General features: G+C 41.1%; 1 protein-coding gene across 1 annotated transcript in view; it reads left to right on the top strand.

Moving 5' to 3' along the window:
* The window catches only part of ush (Zinc finger protein ush), a 432,792-nt gene extending 408,892 nt beyond the window's left edge, over window positions 1-23,900 (top strand). Inside the window, exons 6-7 of the mRNA XM_037435521.2 lie at window positions 10,192-10,356; window positions 13,532-23,900. Of these exons, the coding sequence (XP_037291418.2) occupies window positions 10,192-10,356; window positions 13,532-15,924 (2,558 nt within the window). The 3' untranslated portion in view covers window positions 15,925-23,900. The remainder of the gene's footprint in view (window positions 1-10,191; window positions 10,357-13,531) is intronic.
* The last annotated feature ends 699 nt before the right edge of the window (window positions 23,901-24,599 follow it).

The following is a 24,599-nucleotide window of genomic DNA, read 5'->3' as shown; positions in this document are numbered from 1 at the left end:
TCTTTTGTCCCACTTTTCTCTGCATGCATCTCTCCTTAGCATTCCTCCCTATGAAACATTCCTTTAATCTATATGACAGTAACATATATGGTGATGTGCAGTCACTTGAACTGCTGTTTGCATTTTGGTGTAGTAGCCATAAACGGTGGATTGGGTAAACATTGCATGTCAGTCAGTATAACTGTGACCTGTGTGTTAAATATGAGCATAATTAAATAAATGAGATTACAGATTGCTTAGAATGGAAACAGAGAAATGGTATGTGTAGCATTTAGTTTTCTTAAGTATGTTGGCTGAATTTTGATCAGCATGTACTTTATGTAAATTTTATTAGATAAATTTTATTGCAATTGCAATTATATAGACAGTTTTCGTCCATATATATATATATATATATATAAGGGAAAGAAGTGTATACCTAAGGGCTCGTTTTTCCGTGTTTTAACACAATATTAATGAGATATAACAGACAGTAATGCCAAGGAATGTACAGGGGAAGTTATTAGGCCAATGGAATGTAAATAAGAAGCAAGAAGAAAGAAAAGTGGATGAAAAAATTACCAACTGTGAGCAGGAATCGAACCTACGACCTTCGAATTACGTATATGAGCATCGAACGCGTAATTCGAAGGTCGTAGGTTCGATTCCTGCTCACAGTTGGTAATTTTTTCATCCACTTTTCTTTCTTCTTGCTTCTTATTTACATTCCATTGGCCTAATAACTTCCCCTGTACATTCCTTGGCATTACTGTCTATATATATATATATATATATATATATATATATATATATGTGTGTGTGTGTGTGTGCGTGTGTATGTGTGTGTAAGCATGGGTCGCCTACCCGCACGCTTATCTCGTGAGCGAACAGGTGTGTGTGTGTGTGTGTATGCACATGCTAAGCTAGGCACCTACCTATAACAAACCTTCATGTAATAAATTCTTCGATACTACAAAGTTTTTAGATTCTCCGCCGTTACTTCATAGAAGTGCATGTATTTGCGACATCTATATGTCAGTAACAGCGGGAAACATCTGCGATAAAACGAATTTTCGCCCAGAACAATCTAGTAATTTTGCTCTGGATTTCGCCATTTTGGCATGCTTGCGGCCTCGATCGACTCCCAGGTGAAAGCAAGCAACGAAAACGAAAAATGGTGTTGCTGCGGTCGCGGCGATGTGACGTAACGGCAAGGACTCGCCTTCTCAGTGCCACTTGTCTCTCTTTTCTGCACCCGCCGCGTAACCGCTCTTTGGCTTGGTAATTACTCAATTGCGTGATGCTATTAAATCTCTCAAGATGCAAAGTGAAAGGTTTCAGAGCTAGTGAAAGTTATCAAGGCTGTAAAAAGTTTGCGTAATTTAGCTTAGGATAGGGCAGACTCCCATCCGAACGGCAGATGCACTGTGAAAATTGTTGTTTTCGATGCGTCCGCCAAGAATGGGTGCTGTAGAGAATATTCTAAGTGGTGCTAACGTGATTACACCAAGGCATAGACTATGGTATGTAAACATTTGTGCGCCAAAGTATCACAAATAAAATTGGGATGTTTTCAATTCACTAAATACATTGCACTTTACCGTGAAAGTTGCACCTGCATCTGCAAGTAATCTTAATTATTTGAAAATATTGTTTTTTTATCAACAGGAGACAATACATGAACCTGACTGTCATAAGCACAAACTTGACATATTCTGAAAATAAACGAAATTGTACTGCCACACACAATGATTTTGGGTATGTTGGGAACATGTACGTACATATGGTTCGTTTACTCAGATCATACGTACACGTTTCTTCTCAACAGTTGTCATGGTCTGTGTAGTTGTATACCCTTATTTGCGTGAAATGCTGCGGTGATCTACCACCGCATCACAAACTGCATAATGTTCACATCACATGGGAGCACTGCTGATGATAATTAGATTTCAACACCAATGCCAGGAAGTCGAAATGAACGTTTTCGAGGGCACGGTCGGTCACGTGGTCCAAGTAATAATTAGACAACCTTCGCCTCGATGAGGCAATGACTGGTCTCATACGTCATGTTCACTTACAGGTGCAAGGAATAATAATTTATGAGCTGGCTATCTAAACTGCCCAAGTAACCACAGATATCCGCTGGCTGTTCATTCTTAATAAAAATGTCCAGCCATATCAATATCCAACACGGTTAGCCAATGGACCTACGGTGAAAGTCCATGTCGTGTGTGGCTGTTCTGTGGACGTCTGAACTGGATGTCCGACCGGAAATTAAGTTTCGAACATGGACTGGCTGTTCATATAAGAAAATGCCAAGGATATGTGCATTTTCTCATCAGTTATTGTAAAATTAGAATGTAGTGAAAACATATAGAAATCTACACGATCTCGGGTGACAATCTTGTAAATTTTCATTAAAAAGGCTACTATAAAATTCAGTCAAATTTCGGCACATGCATTTAATCCCAGGATTCCGAAAAATTTTGCTTCTGAGGCAAAACAATCTGGTTGATTCAATATGTGTATTGTACTTCATAAGGGAGAATGTATTTAGTGTTATTATTATCGCATGTGAACTAACAAAAATGCAGATCGAGCGCATCATAGCAGTCATTCTGTAGGCAAACTTCCATGCGCCAGCCTCGACACTTATCAGCAAGTGGTGCACCGCAGTTGTTCACATTCCTCGAACGTACACATCATGCTAGCCATCCCCCTCTGGATGTGTTGGGAGAAAACACACGCCATTGTGCCTATTGTCCCAAAACCTGCTTGACCAGTGGCGTGCACTGAGGGAAGGTGCACGGGAAAGGAGGGTGTTCGTGTCACATTGCACATGTACGTACGCTGAGCCGGTCTCCGAGCGGCAGAAGGCAGATTTTTGTGCGCCCGTGTGGACATCAACAGCAACATGTGAAGTTACAAAGGATGACTTTTCTACAAGACACACCGAAACACGGCACGAGCTTACCACTGCAAGCACCAGCAACCCTACTCACTCGCACTGCACAAATAAAGCCACGTGTTACATATCTGTTCCTTATGTCTCATATTGGACAGTTATCTGTTCTTAGCATGCATTAACTATTGTCCATCATTTGTATAAGCCCTGCTAATACGTGGCATGTTTCCAGCTCTTCGTTTGCTTGCATATTTCTTACTATTAACCGATTTAAGACGAGCACATTGTCAGTGCCTGTACACCGTCTTTAGAAGCATGTGCTACACCCATTACTTTTTCTCCTGTGCTTGTCTGTGTGTACGTATTGTGGTTACTAGAATAACATTGCCATAAACACACACAAGTTGGCTTTGTTGCTAATAACTTAATTTATTAAACCCGTAAAGAAGCAAACTCTGCCTCCTGAAAAATCATCGCACTTGAAGGCTGAAGGGCATTGAACCCTGAAATCTTTCAAGACTACGTACACACTTGCACGATCGTGGCTGCAGACTGCGAGTTGTGTGCTTCGTAGCCTTGATGTATGTTAATAATAAAGGTTCTATTGTTCTTCAAAGCCCGCTTGGACTACATTTTTTTAGTATTCATTTGCAACAGAAAAGCTCCTGCGGAAAAAAGACGGGCCTCTAAGTAAGCAGTGCGGGTACGTTTTTCACATGAAAGGCTTTTCTTGAATATGCACTAGCTATATAAACACAAACATTATATATACATATATACATATAATAATGAGATCTAACAGACAATGATGCCAAAGAAAGTATTGGGGAAGTTATTAGATCGAATGGTAACATAGATGTGAAGAAATAAAAGTGAGTGAAAAGATAACTTGCTGTGGGCAGGAACCGAACCTTAGACCTTCGAATAATGCGTTCAGTGCTCTACTAACTGAGCTACCGCGGCGGCTATCCCCCCCAACCACTTTATTGAGTATATATTTTTGAATTAAATGTGAAAGTGTCAGTCAGCGCCACCAGTAGCCAAGGCGGAGAGTGTAGCACACTCTTTATGAGCCTGTTTGGCATCACGTAGCACGTGAACTTATTACGACCTGACAGCTTACCAATAGTCCCTCGTATACAACCTAAAGGCACCAAGTCTGCCAATACGAGACCCTTGGTAATGAATTAAGGAAAGAAGTGTATACTTAAGGGTTATTCGAAGGTCGAATATTTGGTTCCTGCCCATAGCAAATGATCTTTTCAGCCACTTTTCTTCCTTCACATTTACATTACCATTCAGTGTAATAACTTCCCTTATACTTTCCATGGCATTCTTGTCTGTTCAATCTCATCAATATTGTGTCAAACACAGAAAAACGTGCCCTTGTGTATACACTCCTTTTCATATATATATATATATATATATATATATATATATATATATACATTGAAAGGCCTGTCAATGTCCGGGTTAGCTGTCCTGAAGGGATGTCTAGCAAACATACAAATTCGTGACCTTTGTACATGTGATGTAAGTCCATTATCGGATGTACAGTGTACATATGTGGGCATGTGATGGTTGTCCGAAAAGTCCGAAATTTACGTCCCGTCGTATACCTACCGGATATCCGTGATTACCTGGGTGGTAGTTACGAGTGCAACAGCACCATTGCTACGATTCTGCATGAAGACAGAAGCCGTGAGCAATCAGAATTTCTGCACATAGCCTCAACCGCACTTAACCTGAATAGTTTCGGTGAAATGAAGCTCCAGAATTATTGTGAGAAAAACATGAAACTCAACAGCGTGCTGAGTGAGCAAGTATATGAGAAAAGCAGACACAACATACTTGATAATGCAAGCGAGGATGGGGCTCGGCACACCAGCGAAAGCTATGTTCGTAGATATATATACGTGGATTTCTCCAACACAAATACCCCTACAAAAGGGTAAAACCTTATATCTTCTATGGGAATGACCCATAAACAGCTCAACTTAATAATGTAAATATTGTGTCTTGTGGCTCAAAATCACATAATTATATATGCACCAGTGAGTTTGTTGTATCCAAGCAGAAGTGTGTTCTTGCTTTTCACAACCGTCGGAATGCGGTTGCCGTGGCCAAGAATAGAGTCTATCATCGGGGTTAGCAGCGCGACACAAACCTTTTCACCCCTTTCACATTACTATGATCAAGTGTGCGATTGGGCAGAAGCAAAAGTAAGCATTTATTGTTTTACTAAGCACATTACTGATTCTGTTTTCGTCATTCATGTGCAGCTTGAGACGAGCAGAAAGTGAACGCAAACGGTGGAACAGTGCACAAAGCGAGCGCATCATTATGTAGGCGCGCGCCGCTGGCATTGAAGAGTCCGTGCCGTGACGTCACCCAGATCTCCCACCAGAAGGCGCCACTCGAACTTCTCATGCGGGTGTGCGCGAGGGGTGCAGGCGGACCTGCGCCCCTCGAGCCGGCGTCCGCCTGCGCCCCTTGAGCTGGCGTTGCTGCCGTTCTTCTCGCCGCGGGTTCATGCGCGGATGTGCTTTCCCCCTCCCTCCAAACCAAAAATAAAAAATGCCCCCACCTCCCCGAAGGGAATCGTGAGGAATACGAATGCATTTCTCGCACCGAGAGAGAGCACCATTGTCGTCAGACATTCGCCTTCACCGACTTCTGCCATCGCCTTCACAGAGGGGCCCAGGCAGCGAACAGTCGAGAGTGAGGAGCGAGCTAACATTGCGGGAGAGTGGGGCGCGAGCGTTCTCGGCTCTGCGTTGGCGTTTCACAGCTGTCTCGAGCACACATTTCCGGATGTCCGTGAGAGGCGTCCAGCCAGCGAACGGTCGAGAGTGAGGCGCGAGTGGACGGGAGAGTGGAACGCAGGGAGGCGAGAGAGGGAATGGCGAGGGAAGGAGCGGCAAAGCACTGCGCCTACCCTTTCCTACACTCTCTCACACCACATGCTCCGATTGCTAGGGGCCAGGATAAGCCCGCGCGCCCGCAGCTGTTGCTATGGAAGAGGGAGTGAGAGCGGAGAAATAACACCTGCCGGCGCGCGGCCGCGGCCGTGGACGCCACCGCCGGATGCCTGACATCGCCCGACTAGGAAATGCATTCGCATTTAAAATAATAAAATAAAACTACGCTTTGATTGCTGCTCAAGTCTTTGAACTACATTATAACTCTTTCCAGCAGGTAACCACCTTTTCTTGATTTTTTTTTCCTCTTGAAACACGTGAGTTTCGCGTGTCGGATTTTAAATGGTGCATATCCTAAAGCATTTGGCAATCTGACAAAGATCACGATATTTCGTTTCGGCTTCAATGTGACGTGTTACGTTTGCTTTCTTCCGGCTGCCATCGTCCTCAAGGCGCGCTTGACGGTGGACCCGTCAAGCGCACCTTGACGGGTCCACCAATATTTATAGATATATAAGTATGTACCGTCACTACTTGTTGGTAGTGCAGGAAAGCATGTCGCATGAGTAGCTAACGCTAAGGACTATGCAAATGAAAAGTTTTACTTTCACCGAAAGTGACCAGCAGACCCTACTGCATGGCGGTAAGCTCGTGTGACCGCCTCATATCTTTTGAAGAAAAAAATGGCAATTTTATTTTCTTGCGAGAAAAAAGTTTTTGGCCCAAGATTTCACCGTTTTGTTTTTTTAATAAAACTTTTCCGCCAAAAATGGAGTTCTGTACATGAAAGAGTTACATGACAGAGGTGATGCCACTTTGCGTTGTTACGCTTTTAGTTAGCGTCGCAAATGTGGAGCCGCGCTGCATATGGAGAGTGCTTTTCCAAATATTTTTCCGCGGTATCTATGTCGTTCGCTTTTCGTTTTCGACGCCGTGCATGTGTGCATGGTTTCACTAGCTGCGCAGGTGTGGAGTGGCATCGACGACGTTCAGCTTTGCTTTTTTTGTCTAGTTTTTTTTTTCGTGCAGACAACTGTGTCGTTACTACGGAAACGTTAGATTGGGCACTAGCGACCATGGTGCCGATTGGAGGTCGACTCGTCACGCGCGCTTTGCCGTCTTGCGCCTCGCCGCGAGTTCGCGGCAGCCTTCCCGATTATCTAATCAGTTCTGACAACATGATGACGCATTGAATGCAATGCAATGAATGCGATAGCAACAAATTGTAGTATGTCATACGAATTCTAAGGCTGGCAGCCAACTTTTTTGGATCCGATATTGTGGAATTCCTACAAAGCGCTGGTGTAAGCAAATATGGCCACTCCAGGGAGAGGTGCTCTTTTCACACAGTCGATCTCTTCGACATGAAATAGGACTGATGCTTGCCGAAATAGCACAAGCCCAGCAATCGCGACCGCGCCCTTAAAACCAAAGTTCATTGTTGCTACTCGAGCGACACCCCCCCCCCCCCCCCCTCCACTTGCGTTTTTTCATGCTCGTAGAACAAGACGGGTGGTTAATTATTTCCTTCTGTTTGGGCATTCGACGGCAGTTCTAACACGCGGGGGGGGGGGGGGGGGGGTGTTGTCGTATGCGCCTTCCAGGCGATAAAGATGGGCCGGCTCGTTTGAACACTGCTTCAGCAACGCTCGCGCGCTTTTACCCGCTAGTAGAAGTTACGATGCGAGGGCATGTTATCAATTTGGACTTGTTATGAACGCAACATGGCGGCGATGGCAAGAACCCGTCAAGAGTGTCTATTTAATTTCTATCGCAATAATAACGCAGTTTCTTTTACTGCTAAATAAGTATTTTGAGTGCGCTCTACCTTCAGTTCCCATTTTATTTAATTTCAGCCTTTGTTTTTCAAATTTTTGTACTGGCTCGGCATATAACGAGATCCTCGTTATAACAAAATTTTTTTCAGGAATTGGTCAAGTCAATTTCATTATATCGAAGTTTATATATATATATATATATATATATATATATATATATATATATATATATATATATATATATATAATTATATATATATATATATATATATATATATGTATATATATATATATATATATATATATATATATATATATATATATATATATATATTATTTATAACAGCTAACATTACTTATAAAGTCAAGGTAATCACAGGCTGTTTTTATTTTGTGCACTTCCTCTTTTCCCTATTCAGCAGTAGCTTTTCATACAACTGAGCACTCCATGAGTTTACTTTGAATTGCAAAGATCGTAATGACGACGATAATCACACAAGAAGGTGGAAGAGACAGTAGGAGTGCTATGTTTTTAATGCTCATCCTGTTTGTTCTACCTTTCTTCTGTTGTCTTCTTTGAGCTTCAAGTCCATTCATGGGTTCTTACAAACTTGTACAAGTTCCAGTTACTTTAAGCAAAACAATATGATAGAGTAGCTTTGGTTTGCAACCTTTTCGGAAGCTTTCTGTAGAAATAAGAAGTGGCTGATCTCTCTCATTAGGGCTTTTAAAACTTCTTCCTTGCTAGCCTGACATCGCAATAGATTGCAATTCTGTTCGACTCTTATTTTACTTCCTCAACTGCACTTCCTAATCCCTCCTTTGTCATTCTATTGAAATGCCACTAGGGCACGCCAACTACAAGAATAACCAATGATGGGACTGTGCATGGCCTTCAGTAAAGAGCAAAAAAATTGCAACTGATTGCTGCCCTCGTCCTCCTACTGACATCTGCCATACCTGTGATTTACACAATGTATGATACTGGTACTGTTAAGATAAAACATACATGTGGACGTCCTCAGTAAGAAAAAAAGCACCTTTACAGTGAACATGTAGCAATATGTTTTGTGAGTTTCACTTAAAAAGGTCTAAAACGATTCACTATTGAAAGATGAGAGGCTGGCGATTTTCACATATTTTGGCTAAAGCAGCACCTCATGTAGATCACTCTTTACTCTGATGAATTGCTCACTTGGAATGTTCCCTATAGCATTACACAGTAAAGTTATCTGCACTGTGTAAACAGTTAGTTTGTGCTCGTGTTGTGTTCTATACCTGTGCTCTTCATGTGTCATCTTGGGGTTCAAACAGAGTGTCCCAAGTGTCAACTGAGGCGTCTATGTAGCACATAACTGAGATGCTACATCCAATATGTTGTTGCATCCGCTGCAGTAGGAGTGATGTCATCACTGACTTAAATCAAATAAGCAGCATATACCCTAGCTTTTTTCTACCTTGCCCTTCTTTCAGCTTTCTCTGCTGACTCTCTAGTAACATCACAACCAATCTGGTTCCTCAGAGAAAGCTTTGCTTTACATTGGAGTTGAGGGAAAGTTTGAAAGAGTATACTTTGCAGAATATTGCTGACAATGCGAAGGTCCAGGGCAGTTGCAGGAAGGGTAAAAAAGCACGAAAATCATATTAATTGAAGTGAGGTGCATAACTTATGAAAAGTGGTTCAAACGATAGTTGCCTAAAAATTGACATCATATTGAGGCGAAATTCGAATAGAAAATGAGGTACCTTTCCTTTATGTTGTGTGACTTTCAGGTTTTTCAAGCAATATGGCAGACAGAAATTAACCAAAAGTAGCAAAAACCACTTTTACACATTGTAAAAAAATTCAAATGTTTGTTCTTGTGAGCATCATAGTCCAGATTTTTAGCAAAAAGTTGATTGATTGATATGTGGGGTTTAACGTCCCAAAGCCACCATATGGTTATGAGAGACGCCGTAGTGGAGTGCTTTGGGAATTTCGACCACCTGGGGTTCTTTAACCTGCACCCAAATCTGAGCACACGGGCGTACAAGATTTCCGCCTCCATCGAAAATGCAGCCGCCGCAGCCGGGACTCAAACCCGCAACTTGCAAGTCAGCAGTCGAGTACCTTAGCCACTAGACTACCGCAACGGGGCTCGCAAAAAGTTTGTGTGGCTATAGTTGAATCCTTCTTTATGCCAATGTGACACTGAAAGTTTCTTTGTGGTGGTGAAAGTAGTTAACAGTACATGAAACAGAACTGTAGTATCCGTTATGGTACATGATGATGCCCTGGCTTATAACATAATGTATTGTTAGTCTGAGCTTTACTATAAAATTTTTTCCCATTATGCTTATTTGGTTTCAGTGTTGTTTATTAGTTTCTTTGTGTACATAGAGAATAATACTTTGTATTGATCTTTAGAGCTGTTTCCGATCTCCCATGACAATGCTGAAACAGCACTAGAAAGTTTTTTTGTGCATTTACTCCTATATATAACATTGTGCAACTCTGAGCATTTAATGAATAATTCAAATAAAAAAGTCTACTATGAATTGCTAGGTGCTTATTCAGGTTTTAAAGGTTTTGTATTGCTTGTTGAAGTTGTCTATTGAATATTTACAGCTTTCGAGTGTGGCATGTGTGGCATCCAATTCAGCAGTGGCAAAACACTAAAAGCCCACCAAACGTTCTACTGCTCTCAGCGAGGTGAGAAGGCTGCCTTTATGCCAGCACGATCACAGATCGAGGCTACTGAGGACTCCTTGCCACCTGTCTCACCTGGCCAACGTGAGTACCAGAACTATAGTACTCATTCAATTAAGTACTGCTTGGCTCTGTGTCTACAGTTTTATTCCTGGTCGGTGCAATTCTGTGAAAGGTGAGAAATTGTTTTGTTCCCACAAAGGTATAATTTCCACATGCACAGCACGAAAAGACATGCTACAAATACATAGCTCAACTTGGCGCATTATACACTCATCAGGAGTATGCATATCATGTCGGTCTAAAGGAACAATAAAGTTGATTTTAATGCATACTTTAAAAGAGTTGACTGTTGGGCGAGTTTGTGTTTGGATATAGAAACTATCATGATTAGTGCAACTAGACAGGACACCAGGAGAGAACAAACTAGCACATTTATACACTAACACCTAATTTTATTATGTGTTAGTGTATTTTATTGAAGGCAGATACACAGAAAAAAAGAAAATAAAAATCAAACAAGGCCTGAAAAAAAATTAATTTCAGCATTGTAATGTGCAATAGAAGTGTTGCTTACACACTCCGCACCTGCTTTTCTGCTTCAAAAGCTGACTCGGGGAACATGAAAGAAATTTAAATAATAAGGAGGGAAGTCATCTTGTTGACCACTGCATGGTGTGCTCACATTGTGAACAGTCTTTCCGGTGAGCAAAAATTCTTGGCAAAAGTAGGGAAAAAATGGCTTGTGAAATGTTAGAAACATTTTTTATTAGAAAGGGTTATGTTTATCAGTGACATTACATCTGTACACTTCTGCTGCGTCTCCAGTCACAGGGCGATACCAGACAATAAAAAGGCTGGTGAATTTTATTCTTTAGCAGTACTGAAACTAGTTACAAAAATAAAAATGTTTCTAAAAGTGAGCAATTTGCCTGGCTTTGTTATCAAAATATTATTAAAGCCCCTAATTAGTGAATGGAGGACATCCTGCCACCAAGAACATTTTATGATGGTTATACTATTATGCTGCCTCTGACTTTGGTCAACCACTTCACACATTATCATTTGCTTAAAAAACAAGAACAACCAATACTAGAAAAATTTTAGTAGCTCTTAGCAGTCATAGATATCCTAACCACATGCTCCTGCATTGTGACCCAAAGATAGAAATATTTTTATGAATTGAGCAAATGTGTGCGTCTCTGCCCCAGCCTTATTCTGGGAGACAATCCACTTATTTTTGTGTATAATGGTCTTAGTATTTTGAATTAAACTAGTTTTAAGTAAGCTTTAGAACAAAGCAGCTTTCATTGATTATCATTCATTGCCTTGTGGCTGGTACAGCATTGCTGTGGTTGCTTTTGTACCATCTGATTTAACTAACTTAATCTAAGATCAATATTTCTTGGGTGAAATGGCCATTTAATTTAAATGTAGCAGATTTTGACCCTGCTTTAGTGTTAAGGGGGGATGCTACTCGAAACACTTTTTTTTAATATTCATCGTAGAGCTATGAAGTTGAGCTTTTTATGGAACTTTTTATGCTGATGTAAAATATATAATTACTTTTCTAGCAAGTTGCTTAGTTTTAGCTGTGTGAAATGACAAAGTGAACACCTTAATCCTTTTGCCCCCCTCTTTTCATCCCTAAACTTCTGTAATTTTTTACTATTCATAGTTCATAATGGTTGAAATACAGTGTAGAATTCAAATAACTAATTAGGAAGCACATACAAAATATGTAATAGGCGTAGAAAATAATAGACATAAAAAGTCCATATTTCTCCTACCCTAGTAAAGGTTTACATCAAAATTTTATTATACTATAGAATATTGAAATTTAAGCTAGATAATTGCATTCGCCATACTTTGCAAAAAATTTGGGCAAAATTTCATGCAGATCTGAGCACTAGAAGTGCCTGAATAAGGGTGGGTACATTGAAAAAAGTGGCAATTTTTAAGTTAAAATTGAGTTTTTATTTATGAAAGATATCATTAAATCTGATGAAATTTGTACACCAAAAAGAACAACCCTTCTTGTAGTGGCCACTGCAGCTAAAATATCCCAGCCCCATGAGTTTTTCCCTCTCGGCTTTTTCGAGCCAACTCCTCACAGACATTTCGCTCACAGACAGGGCCATGAAACGCTTGCCAAACTTCCGCTCCATCTGGCAGAGCCTTGTGCCAACTGCAAGCTAGGAAGAAGTTTGACAGGACTGCGAAATCCAAACTAAGTCCAGTGTCATGCCAATTTGCGGCCATGTTTGTGCCACATACCGTCATACATAAAGGCAATGTTGTCCCTACTAAGTTCTCTCACTGCAAGCTGTTTCGATCTCGCAAGATTGGTGCTGACACCATCCATTGCCGCATCACGAACTTTCCGGCTGACGGGTGTGAATGAGTTTTGATGCATTGGTTTTTGCAAGGCAACAACTGCCACAAATCGGACTAGCTGCTCGTAGCCTATTCCTACAGAGTGCACTGCACAATGGCTTTCACTTGCGAACAATGCTTTTTTCATTCATAATGGAAATAATTACATGAGAAAAGCATTGTTCAGCTGCGCTGCTCGATAAGACATGGACCCCACAAATAGGCTTCACAGCACATACAGGCGTGCAGCGGCCAATGGCGGTCCTTGATCCGTACCACGTGATAAGCCAGTCGCGGCGCTCAAAAAACGTGCAGAAGCGTGCTTCTTTTTGTTAGTTCTTGCATCGGATCAGCAAAGGAAACTGTTGTTTTTTGAAGAGTGAGGCTCGACTCTTCGGCTAATACAGTCAACAATGGCGAGCGGCGGGGCATTATCGGCGGAAAGGTGCTCAAAGACTGCACACTTTGGACCTTTTGACAGGCACCTTGTGCTCTTTAGATGCAATTTTAAAGCATTCCCAGTTAAGTCTTGACCTGTATTTTTTTTTTCATAATAGTAGAGGTTCTAACCTTATCAAAGCAGGCAAAAATAAAAAAATTGGTAATTTGGAAAAAAACTCACGTTTTTCGACCCACATCTCCCCTTAGGTATTCTTGTAAAAAGCTCTTGTAGTGCAAAATACCCAAGTATTGCCCTTGATAAAACCTGTTAAAACAGTGGAAATGACTGTTTTATCATAGTATTATAGTATGTAACACTAGCATGGCTTGAATAATTATTGAAGAGAGGTACTATGTGTAGGCATCAAGTTTCCCTCCATTCTAAAAGTTAAATGGCTGCACTGGTTGCCAACTAATTTGGTCTTTTGGATAATCATCACAGGTTCATCACCACGAGAGAATGGTGAAAGTGGAACAGAAGCATGTGCTGTCCCAGCCAAGCGTCCTCGCCGGGAGGATGGATTGTCACCCCCTAGCTCGGATACTTCTTCAACTACGAGCAAATCTCCTAAGAACAGCCGTACTTACCAGTGCAAGTACTGCTCTTATGCTTATGACAGAAAGGGGAGCCTTACACGCCACATGCGGCTTCATGGTTCACCTTCATCCCCAACCAATACTGCTGATGCACCACCAGCTGCAGCTGCAGAAGACATCTCAATTCCTCCAAGTGCTCGATATTGTGCCAACTGTGACATCCAGTTCTCTTCATACAAAACATTTACTGTACACAAGCAGTTCTATTGTGGCACACGGCATGTACAGAAAGCTCCTGTGAGCATTGCCCCTGCCCCACCCCCAGTGCCAACGGTGTCCATAGCTCCAACTGCACCTGAGCAGGTCCTGCTTAACCAACCATTATTCGCAGCAATATCCACAAACCCATTGATCCTTGTTCCATGTTCTTACGTCCCTGGAAATGGCCTCGTTCCTACAACAGGGGGAGTTCTACGGCAAGATGCAACTCCATCTGTGGCTCCAGCAATAGTTTGCCCTCAAACTGTTGCTGTGGCACCAGCAGCCCTGGTAACATCTGGCGGCTCAATGACCCCTGCAGCACCCACTTCTGCTGAGCCATGTGAAACTAAGGAAAATGGTTCACAAGCAAAGGAACCAAGCACTGAAGGAACTGCTGCAAGTGTGGCCTCTAGCACCAGCAAAGCCAGTTCACCATGCATTAAGCAGGAGCATGTGACAGAGACACCACTAGACTTGAGTCTTCGGAAGGAGACCAAGGCTAGACAGTCCCCGCAGAACCCTTCCTCACCAGTCCCTGCTCAGCAAGAGGAAGCTTCGAACTCATCTGCTGTTGTAGTCAGTACTATCGATCCACTCCTGGCACTTGGTGAACAGGTACTTGTAAAACAAGGAACCTCTCGCTGCCGTGAATGCAACATTGTCTTCTACAAACATGAAAATTATTTGGCTCACAAGCGCCATTACTGTGCTTCAAGGCAGCAGAAATTGGGACGACTGTCTTCACCATCTGGGGATGAAGGATCTTCATCAGAGCTTGTGTCTCGCTCGCCATCAGCCAATGCAAGTGCTTCACCAGTTCCCGCTCTTCCTGACGTCTTTGGCCAAAGAAGTGCTGGAGTTCAGTCACCACCTCAACCACTCTACCAGTTTTACTGCCTTGCATGTGGTATTAAATTTACATCACTTAGCAACCTTCAAGCGCACCAGACCTACTACTGTCCAAAGAGAGATGTGCTAAAAGGCCAAGTGGGTGTTGCTGCTGTCAAAAGGCCGACTGAGTTTTCGTGTGCACGATGTCGACTGTCTTATCCAACAGAAGACGCCCTGAAGCAGCATCTTTGCTCTGCTGCCCTGCGCAAGTGTCCCTACTGTGATGTCTTCTGTCCAACGCAAATTGCTGCGCAGCGTCACCTAGTGACTCACACAGGAGTGAGGGCATTTCGATGTGCAGAATGTGGTTACAAAGGCCATACACTGCGTGGAATGCGCACTCACGTTCGCATGCACTTAGAAAAAGGAACACAGATGCAAGAAGAAGCTCTCATTCTTTGTGTTGGTGCAGATGGAAACACGCTTTGTCCTTGGAATGGTGCAGCTGGAGTGCCTGCAGCAGTGACTCCTACTCTTCCTCACAACAGTGAAACAACAGAAGAAGCTTCTGCCCGCTCAGGTAGCCCTCCTACTGCTACTACTGTGACAGAAGAGTCAAGCTCAACCTCGAGAGGATGTGAAGAACATCATCCTGCTCCAACAGAGCTTCTTCACTGGTGCAACCTCTGTGGCTACTCTTCCTCTTATAAAGGCAATGTAGTGCGCCACGTCAAGCTAGTACATCGTGATGTAGTTGCCACTTCTGCGGTTCATTCTTCCACAACTGAGAAGCCGCGTTCTTCAACAAATGAAGGACATCACTCTCCTATACCAGAAGTCAAAGTGGAAGAAGTCTCAGATGCTGAAGATGCTGCCATAGAAACTTCTGCCAAACAGCAGTCAGATGTTGCAGTTGCAGTGTGTAACTCACCAGCTGCTGCTGAGGCTACTTTGGTGGATGTTCTCGCAACTAACTCAGCTGATACTGATGCTTCTGCTGCAATAAAACCGGAGCCATCCGTGCCAACACCAAAGAGCAAAGTTCATGGAGCAACCAAGTACTGTAAAGCATGTGACATTTCGTTCAACTATCTGTCAACATTTGTTGCACACAAGAAGTACTATTGCACTGCCCAAACTACTGACAGTGCAGACAGCTCAGGTGCAACAACAGAAATGGGAGAGTTGGCACCAGGAACAGCCTAAAAAACTGGTCTTTTTTTGTTTTCCTGACCTCGTAAATACTGGGAGCTTCTCTGTGCTTATGGAAACGCCTATTATAGGTGTCGGTGCTTTGTTGTGATTGGAAAATGAACACAATGCTCTCTGTTCTGCTAAAGTGCTCAGCAGGTGGAATGGTGTCATTATTTTGAAAGGTGTACAATGGCTTCCTGCAATTATCGGGACTTGGCAGTGTAGCAGTCATTGAAATGCTTTTTTTGTTTGTTTGTGTCAGATCGCTTGGAAAGAAAACTTTGGGGCAGGGTTGTGTTAAACTAGCATTTAGCATGGGTAAAATTTATGGCACCAGTGTTCACAAACGGTGTAAACATCGTGAAAGTTCAAGTGGTGGCCATGGTACATCTCATAATCTCATGACTGCATGCCCTTCATAAAAAATCTTCATCTTTGCACTCTGGCATTTATGGACACCTGATTATAATCAGGAACTTGTTGAGCAATTTTAGAGGCTACCAAAGTGTTTGCTGGGATGCTCGCTCACTACTATCTACCTTAAGTAGCAGAATTTAATTGCTATGTTAGGTAAATATTACTACTGTGCACTCTCAGCTGCCCCACCGACAGTTTGAAGCTTCTTGTATATAACTCTTCGTCTCTTTGATGGTATTGCATGTGACTTACAAATTCAGTCAAATGTGGACACTGGTGTCAGAGACATTTATTCATGGTTTCTATTGAAGTCGGGCCTTTTTGACTATTTTGCTTCATCCATGCGAACTTTTGGCCTTACTAGTTATTAATCCTTTGCAGCCATGAGCATCTGCCCACTTTGCATTTGTTCCTCATATAAACAATGCTATATGTTTTGGTCACTAAACTGAAAAAACACTAATGTGAACATATGCATAGCGGCTTACTAGAGAAGGTTACGTTTATTTGAAAGTCACTGTCTTCAGTCAGTGTGACATAGTATATGTGATCACCATGGGCGTCAGTTTCTTAGGGATTCATTGTTTCTCTATTCCTTAGCGCTCTCATGCAAGTATGTTTTCTGGTCTTCTGAAGACCAAATGTTTTTTTTTTTTTCGCACTAAGATCGTCTTCAGATTCACTTAACTTGCTCGACTTCTTTTACACATCTATAATATTTACATTGCCATTATCTCAGTGCTTGACATCTTCAAAAATACATACAAGTTTCTGTGAGTGTGCCACTATAAAAAAATATCCTGGTATGCATGTGTTCTGTAGCATGCGGTACGATAGTTAAAAATGGTTCCAGAAGGTTTGACAACAGAAACTAAGGGGAAAATGGAACCTGTAAGAATGTGCACCTTGCACTCTATCCAACATATTAACAAAATAAATATTTTTGCTTATCAAAAGGGGCCCGTTACGTGGCTGTAAAGGGTTAATTAAATTAGTACACATCACATGAACATAATTCATACTATTGTTATTTTAGCATGCATGTAGTGCATGCTTTTGGGCCAAGTCTGAATGGGAGGAACATTGTTCATGCCTTTGCCCAACAGTGACACAAGTAACAAAATACTGGCTGAAAAGAGATAGTGTAACATTAATTACGAACAATAGCACCAAGGACTGGATTGTTTCATCTGCCAGTTCCAACTCTATTGATATATTATGGTGACAGTGAGTTAGCTCGATAAAGAAAGCACTTATGCCAGGTCAATACCTGAATCGTAATGTAAGCATTAGCACACTGATAATGTAATGTGGCATATATTATGTACATAGTATACATACTTGTATATCCATGTATCTATGTTAGTGCATTTGCATGTAGCCTATTTTGTGTATGCATAGCAAAAACTCTCGTAAGCTGTTTCTTGAAGTATTCCACTGTTTCATGCATTTTGAGTGTGAGTACTGATGAGCAGCATTGAACTGCACACACTGTGGCTATTCTTATCTTTAATGGAAATGCATGTATGAAAGTATCTTTTGTGGTTGCCGCTCAGTCATTGTTGTTCAAAAAGCAAATACAGGCAAACTCGGGGGCAAATTTCTTACTTCCAACTGAGAAAAAAGAATTTGTGTCCTTAATTTTGCTGAATATACAGTAAACTCCGTTTAAGACGAACTCTGTTAAGACGAATTCTTGCTTAAGAACAACTACATAGGCGCATTTGTTTGGTTTCACATAGACTTAACGCAAAAAAGGAAAAATCTGCTTAAGACGAACAATGTAACAGGTCTCTTCTGTTAAGATGAACTATCGCAGCAACCAACAATGACGGGGATTCTGTGCAACGAACCTTATTGGGGCATTCAGGGGAACATGACAAAGCAAAATGAAAAAAAAAAATTCCTGGAACAAAGACTCAAACCAAATTGAAAGCGAATCGCTATGTTGAGGGAGAAAACAAGATAAGTGGAAAGGAAAGGTCAGCACATAAAGCTGGTATCTCCCTCACTCCTAGCCTGTAGTTGGAGAAATGGCCAGCTTTATCAGCAAAAAAAGCAATAAAAAGCATTCGTCCCTTTGCATTGTAATTGCCTTCTTCAGTTCCCCAACAGGAGTACAGTAGAGAACAGAAGAACACAAGAGCTCGGCTTGGCAGGAAAATGCAAGAGAAGGGAATCGAAAAAAAGGCCAAATGAAAGTGAAAACAGGAACAAAGATTGTCTGTACCTTATAATCACCGGAAATGGAAACCACATATGCGGCATTAGCACTCCTATCAGAGGAGTCAGATAGTCATCGCTGCCACAAAATGGTTCCTGAGCACTTTTGGTCAGTTTGCATTGTTTTGCATTGGGCCTGTGCACATCGTATCTATTCCCAGTGAAATGCAGAGCAAATTGTAATGCGTCATTTTTATTATGAAAGTGCACGACAAAGCAAGGTCGTTTTCCACACTAAATATAGCTGCGTTGTGTCTTTTTTGTGTTTGAGGCTTGTGATCACGAGAAGCATAAAACAGAGATCTTCAGCTGCATGTCGTCCAAGAAAAATTACTGCTGCATGAAAATAACATAAATTTCCGAACCTCAAAGAAAAGCTTGGAGACTTTCATAAGTAACTTGGCATATATTGGCTTAGTCAAGGTAGCATTATGCAATGGAAACATATTCTAAAGTGATAGCAAAGCCAGTAAAACAGCCTCTCAGAAGGTGAACAGTCAGAAGAATAAATTTTCTACTCTTTCAAGAAAAATTGTGCTTGTCCCTCTCTTTTTATTTTTTTCTAATTGTCAAAATAAGGTCGTGCAACAGCATTATTGTTAAAATGTGATAGTAGTTTATTCATGAGCATATTTATTATGAACTCACAATATCCAGTGCTCGTTAGATTAGTCTAAATACTCTACACAAAAACATAGTTTTTATCAAGCTGAGCCAAACAATGTTTTTTCTTGTTTTTTTTCTCCCCATTATAAGTATAACTCATTCAGTGTTTTCAAGCAACATATTTGGGCATACTTGGTATATGTTAGTATTTGGTTTTTGGGGACCACGAACAAATGAATGTGGTCCCTTCGATATCGTCTTAAAGGGAGTCTACTGTATTCTGTTAGCACAACTTCATGGAGCTATTAGCTTTTGTTTGTACAGCTGTAGTGCATTGCACATAAACTAGGTTATGAAGCTAGAAATTGTGCTGTCTTAATGACTTTATAAGTTTTGCATTTGAAGAGATCTTGTTGGTTAGGAGTAGCTATTAGGTGCGATAGTAGCCTCGCCTATCTGAATCGACACCTATACTTCAACAGCCATATCCAAGAGTTACAAAAACATTTCCGAGTATTGGAGGCAGAAAAAGAAATTGAACTAGATGTTGCTCCTGTAAGCATTTATTTGGGAATAGCTAGAAACATATCTTTCTATTTAGTTTACATTTCAATTGAGGATGGCATTGCATGGCTGTTAGAATTTTCATTGTCACTATGCATCTTTTCTCTGGTGCATTTTGACCATAGCCACTAAAAGTTATCTCACACTTGTCTGCACAAAGCTGTAGCCGTACCACAGCAAGTTTTACTTTGATAAATTGGTGAGCCAGGAATAAAGACAAGATGCTAAGTGTTCATTTTCTCTATACTTCTTAACGGCTCTCACTAACGGCTTTCAAAAGGCGTTCAAGCTTCAGGCGGCAACTTTTTCTTGGGTGTTAAAATTTAATGTGCTACCCAGATTTTTTTACTGTTTACCTTTTAAAATGCTGATTTATAAAGTAATGTGTTGATTGAATATAATTAAACATTGGCAAAAAGAAAAGCAGTGAATGTATTATCAGAATAACGATTTGGGGATCGCGTGCATTTCCATGTCTCAGAGCATGTAATTTATAGAAAACAGTCTTGCAGTTGGTTCCTGCATCCTCAGTACTGTAATATAAATGTTTAGCACAAAGTATACATTTACCTGTTACTTCATTACATTTTAGTACTGTGTATAATTCAGTACATTTAATATTAGTTCTTTTTAAGATGTTGCATGACACAAGACTGTAACAGCAGTTTACCTCCTATGTTGTTGCTAAAGTGCATAGACGTTAGTACTGCACATACAAGTGTGACATAGCCTTTGATCACTGTCTCAGAGCTTTTGTTGTGCAGTGCCATTGCATTTACATTCAATATTTTATCTGCCATATTTTGTCCATTTCTTGTGTGCAACAATGGACATTATACTTACTGGATTTTTATGAATGTGAAGCAACTTGCTTCACTGGGTGATGCATTCTTGAGGCGTGATATAGTGCCAGCAAGGGAACAATGGAGTAACTGCAATTGAATTCAACTTGATTAAAGTAATTTAACTAACATAAATTTATACCTGTAATCAGTTATAATACTAATTTTCTCTTGTGGATATTCTGCTGCTTTTAAAGCATTTGCAGATTTTCTAGCACATTTTTTATGGCCTTTTATTACATGATGACGTAGTTACACCAGAATTGACGTGTTCTGAGAGGAGAGGTAAAAAGAAGGAAATGTAGCTGTAATTTTCAATTAATATCCCTGGCAGTGTTTTTTATAAATTATCTGCTCATTTATTTATAATAAAATTCTAGCACAAACAGAACTTATTTCAGAAAAGCAACTTTCACATAGCAGGCATCCTGCCAGCTATGTGCAAACAGCCCTGTCAAGAAACCATCGTCAAGATGGCAAATGCTGTCGCCCAGGTCATGCTTCTAATGCTGGCTGCATGGTCTTTTTACTCGCATTGTCCTGTGGAGGAAGCCTTACAATTAGTGAGGTTGGTTGCTACATTTGGTGTAGAATAGTGTGATGATCAACTACACAAACCTGAAGATTGATCTTTCTCTCTATGACATCTTCCTCACTCCTTGGCAGAGTGTTTGCAAAATGAGTTCTGCACTATGCCCTGGATACCTGAACTTTGTGCACATCCTATAGATCCAGCTGAAAGGAAGAAAACTGTCCATCAACATACACCACTGCACATTATCATGAGACCTCAGTTGGTGCTAGTGGCCACCATATATAAATAGACCTTTTGAATTATGGAATGCAAACCTAGGAGCTTAGTTGATACTTGAAACCTAGGTTATCCTGCTATTGCCAATCTTAGTGACAAGATACTGAAGGATGGCTTAGTTGGTGTACATGAGAAAGGACAAGCTTGAATTCTGAAAGTTGACCATGCTTCTGTAAACAAAAGGTGTTGGTGTGCACTGCATGCTTTGTGCAAGTTCTCTGTTACAGTCAGACGCACATAGGTATGTGTATTCTAACAAAAAAGGTAGTAGATTCGTTTTCAAAACACACAGTTAGACAGATTTTAATGTTTTATCTATTATGTATTACTGTTTTCAACTTTCTACAGATGCCTGTGAAATAATAAGAAATAGCACATGACATGTGCACTTTTATGCCTGTGCATGCCATGATTGCAGTGCTCCCTAACGTGCCGCAAACACACAATATACTTCCTCACTACATTTCACAACAGCAATGAAAAAACACAGCGGTTATCTCTTGTGGTGCTGGCACATGTGCATCATTGAACAGCTGTCGTCGCTGCCCTGTCATGGCAGCTCACCCGACCAAATGCTATGGTCATTTGCATATTAAATGCTAAGAGCACTGCATTCATGGTGTATAGGCATGCGAATAGCAATGTCCTGTTTCTTTTTTTTTTGTATAGTTTAAAATTTTAGCTAGAGCTAGCCGAGGCACCTCGCATATCTGTGTGTCATTACCAACCGTTGTTCAAAGATGTCCAGGCTAATGAAACACAGCTCATCTTGAGCGTGCTGGCTTACAGGACTGTGTAAGCATGGATGCTTTCTGTTTGTAAAACTTACAGTACCAAACAAAGGATCCATGGCAAATGCCCCATCGTGGTAGTGACATTCATAACACTGTGAAAGTCACAATCGAAGTGTTCTATGTCTGGAGTTGGTAAAAAACATAATATCAGGTCACCCCTGAAATCTATCTTCTTCTAGTGATGTTCCACTCTTAGCTTCAACTGCCTTATGGCCAAAAAGATTGCAAAACCGTATATTGTCTTTTCTCTTTCCCTTCTCCCTTTATTTTGCTGGCACAATATAAAAGCTCAAACACTGCAATGCTTGCCTTAGTTTTTCAATTATTCGAGAAAAATGAATATGCTTTTTGTCGTGGCACTGCATCTGTTCTGCACTACTTTTTTGAAATGGCTAAATGTAGAGAATTGAATGTTTTTTTTGTCATTAATACGTTGCTACTTGTATGTTAACAATGTTTGTCTAATAGCATTGATGTGATACGGGATCAAGAGCAGTTTACATGAAAGCATTTCATTGAAAGTTCGAACAACACAGTGTGTGGTGGCCATGGTTCAAATGCTTAATGCTACAGTTCACTTGACCTAGCACAGTGTTCACATACATGCAGCTCTGCATTTTATATGAATCATCATGGAGGAATGCCAGGAAACAAATTGACATAGCAAATTGTTGTCTTCATTGAGATGTATGGTCCTCCTTTTGAATGCACATTCATAGACTTAATCTTCATGACCATGCAGCTTCAATTCCTAGTGAGGTTGTAGGTGTCATCCAGTGCTGGCAGGAAAAGTGAACTCTAGTGTTTATTGCTTTAAACATATCACATTTGGTTCCTCGCTACATCCTGCAGTGTCCGCCACAGCAGACACTTGCTGATTTGCTAGATGCAGTGTACTGCAGAAGTTAGTTGCCACGTGTTACCACTGCATGTGCAGCTGTTCCTGTGCAATGCAGCCCTTCTGTAGTAATGCTGAGCACTCCACAAGAGAGAGCACTGGTGAAGTATTTGTTTATGGACTGTGCTTTGTCATTATGAGAATTGGGGGAGGCTGTTGAGCGTGGAATGATTGGGTATAAGTGGAATAGTGCTGGGTGGCGCGATGTGTATTCTGCTTTTTGATTGTACCTCGTGTATGTAGCACCAGCCTGCCTGTATTCCTACTAAATTATTAAGGCCTCTAGACGTGTTTTTTCGACCTGTCACAGATGTTTGCTATCGAACATCTGAACTAGTCAAATGTGTGATGATGATTGATGGTGATGATGGATGTGTTGTTTGCAGCAAAAATGACCAAACGCAAAGTGTGTCCCTTACCCGGTTCGAGTGATTCAGGGTGAATGCCATTACAACTGGCTGCAGTTCTGAAAGGTGCAATTGTATGTGCGAATGTTCTGCATAAGACATTGGGCGTGCATATTATACATATCTATATATATTACACACATCTAGATTTATGTGTTTTGAGAGGTGTGTGTGCGTGTTTGTTTCTGTTCTATTGCTTTCATCGACGTCTTCCAGAAAACTAGTCCGAAAAAAATAAAGATGGGGGAGCTGCTGTTATCTGCGGGGGTGTGTGAAATGCAAGCTTTTCACCACGCTAACTGCGGTACACCTCCCGGGTGCTTGACGCTGTCAGTGCTCAGATTGAGAACGAGCCCATGTCGTGGTGAATGAATTTTATGGAAAAATGGTTATTAAAGTTGAGTTGGCATGTGAAGTTCAAGAAAACAGTGTGTTTCTGTGTCTTTGTTTTGCTATGAGAACACATAAAAGACATGTTTGACCATGCCTTGAAGACGAAACAAGGCAGAAAGCTGGAGAAAGATGGTAGCTTGAAACCAGACAAGAGCGACATCTTATGCTCATTCTCAAAAATTACATATGTCCTCGTCCACTTGGCAGCATCCTGATAATGTTCTCTGAACATTGTTTGCACGATTATCCTTAAAATGTGCTCATGTGGGCAGCAACCACCTTGGCTGTTCATGAAGGGAAATTACAGCATTTGTGCAATGAATGCTATTTGATTGTAGATTTACTATAAAAAACATTGCCGAGGCACACTTGCCTTATTTCGACTGAATACATATATTAATCGTCCACGTGACTATGGTACGCAATGCTTAGGGTTAATAAATGATGATTATGATGATCTAGCTGTGAGGTGCTTATAATATATGTGGGGTGTGTAGCCACAAAGGTGTTCATTAGTTGGCATTAATGAGTGCAATCTGGTATGGACTCCTGAAGAGTTCTGGCTTGCCTCTGCTTACACCAGAAGTGAGACATCTTGGACAGAATTGGCGACTTCCTTCTATGTTGAGAATTAAAGTTGCATGGCTGGATTGGCGGTTATTGCTATTCCATAACAATTTCGTGCCTCTTGTATTGCATCATCTTTCAACTTATTTCCCCGTGCGGGTGCTA

Source organism: Rhipicephalus microplus, chromosome X (genome assembly GCF_043290135.1).
Source record: "Rhipicephalus microplus isolate Deutch F79 chromosome X, USDA_Rmic, whole genome shotgun sequence".
NCBI lineage: Eukaryota > Metazoa > Arthropoda > Arachnida > Ixodida > Ixodidae > Rhipicephalus > Rhipicephalus microplus.
The sequence above is the reverse complement of the archived record's forward strand: the minus strand, read 5'-3'. Positions and strand labels throughout refer to the sequence as shown.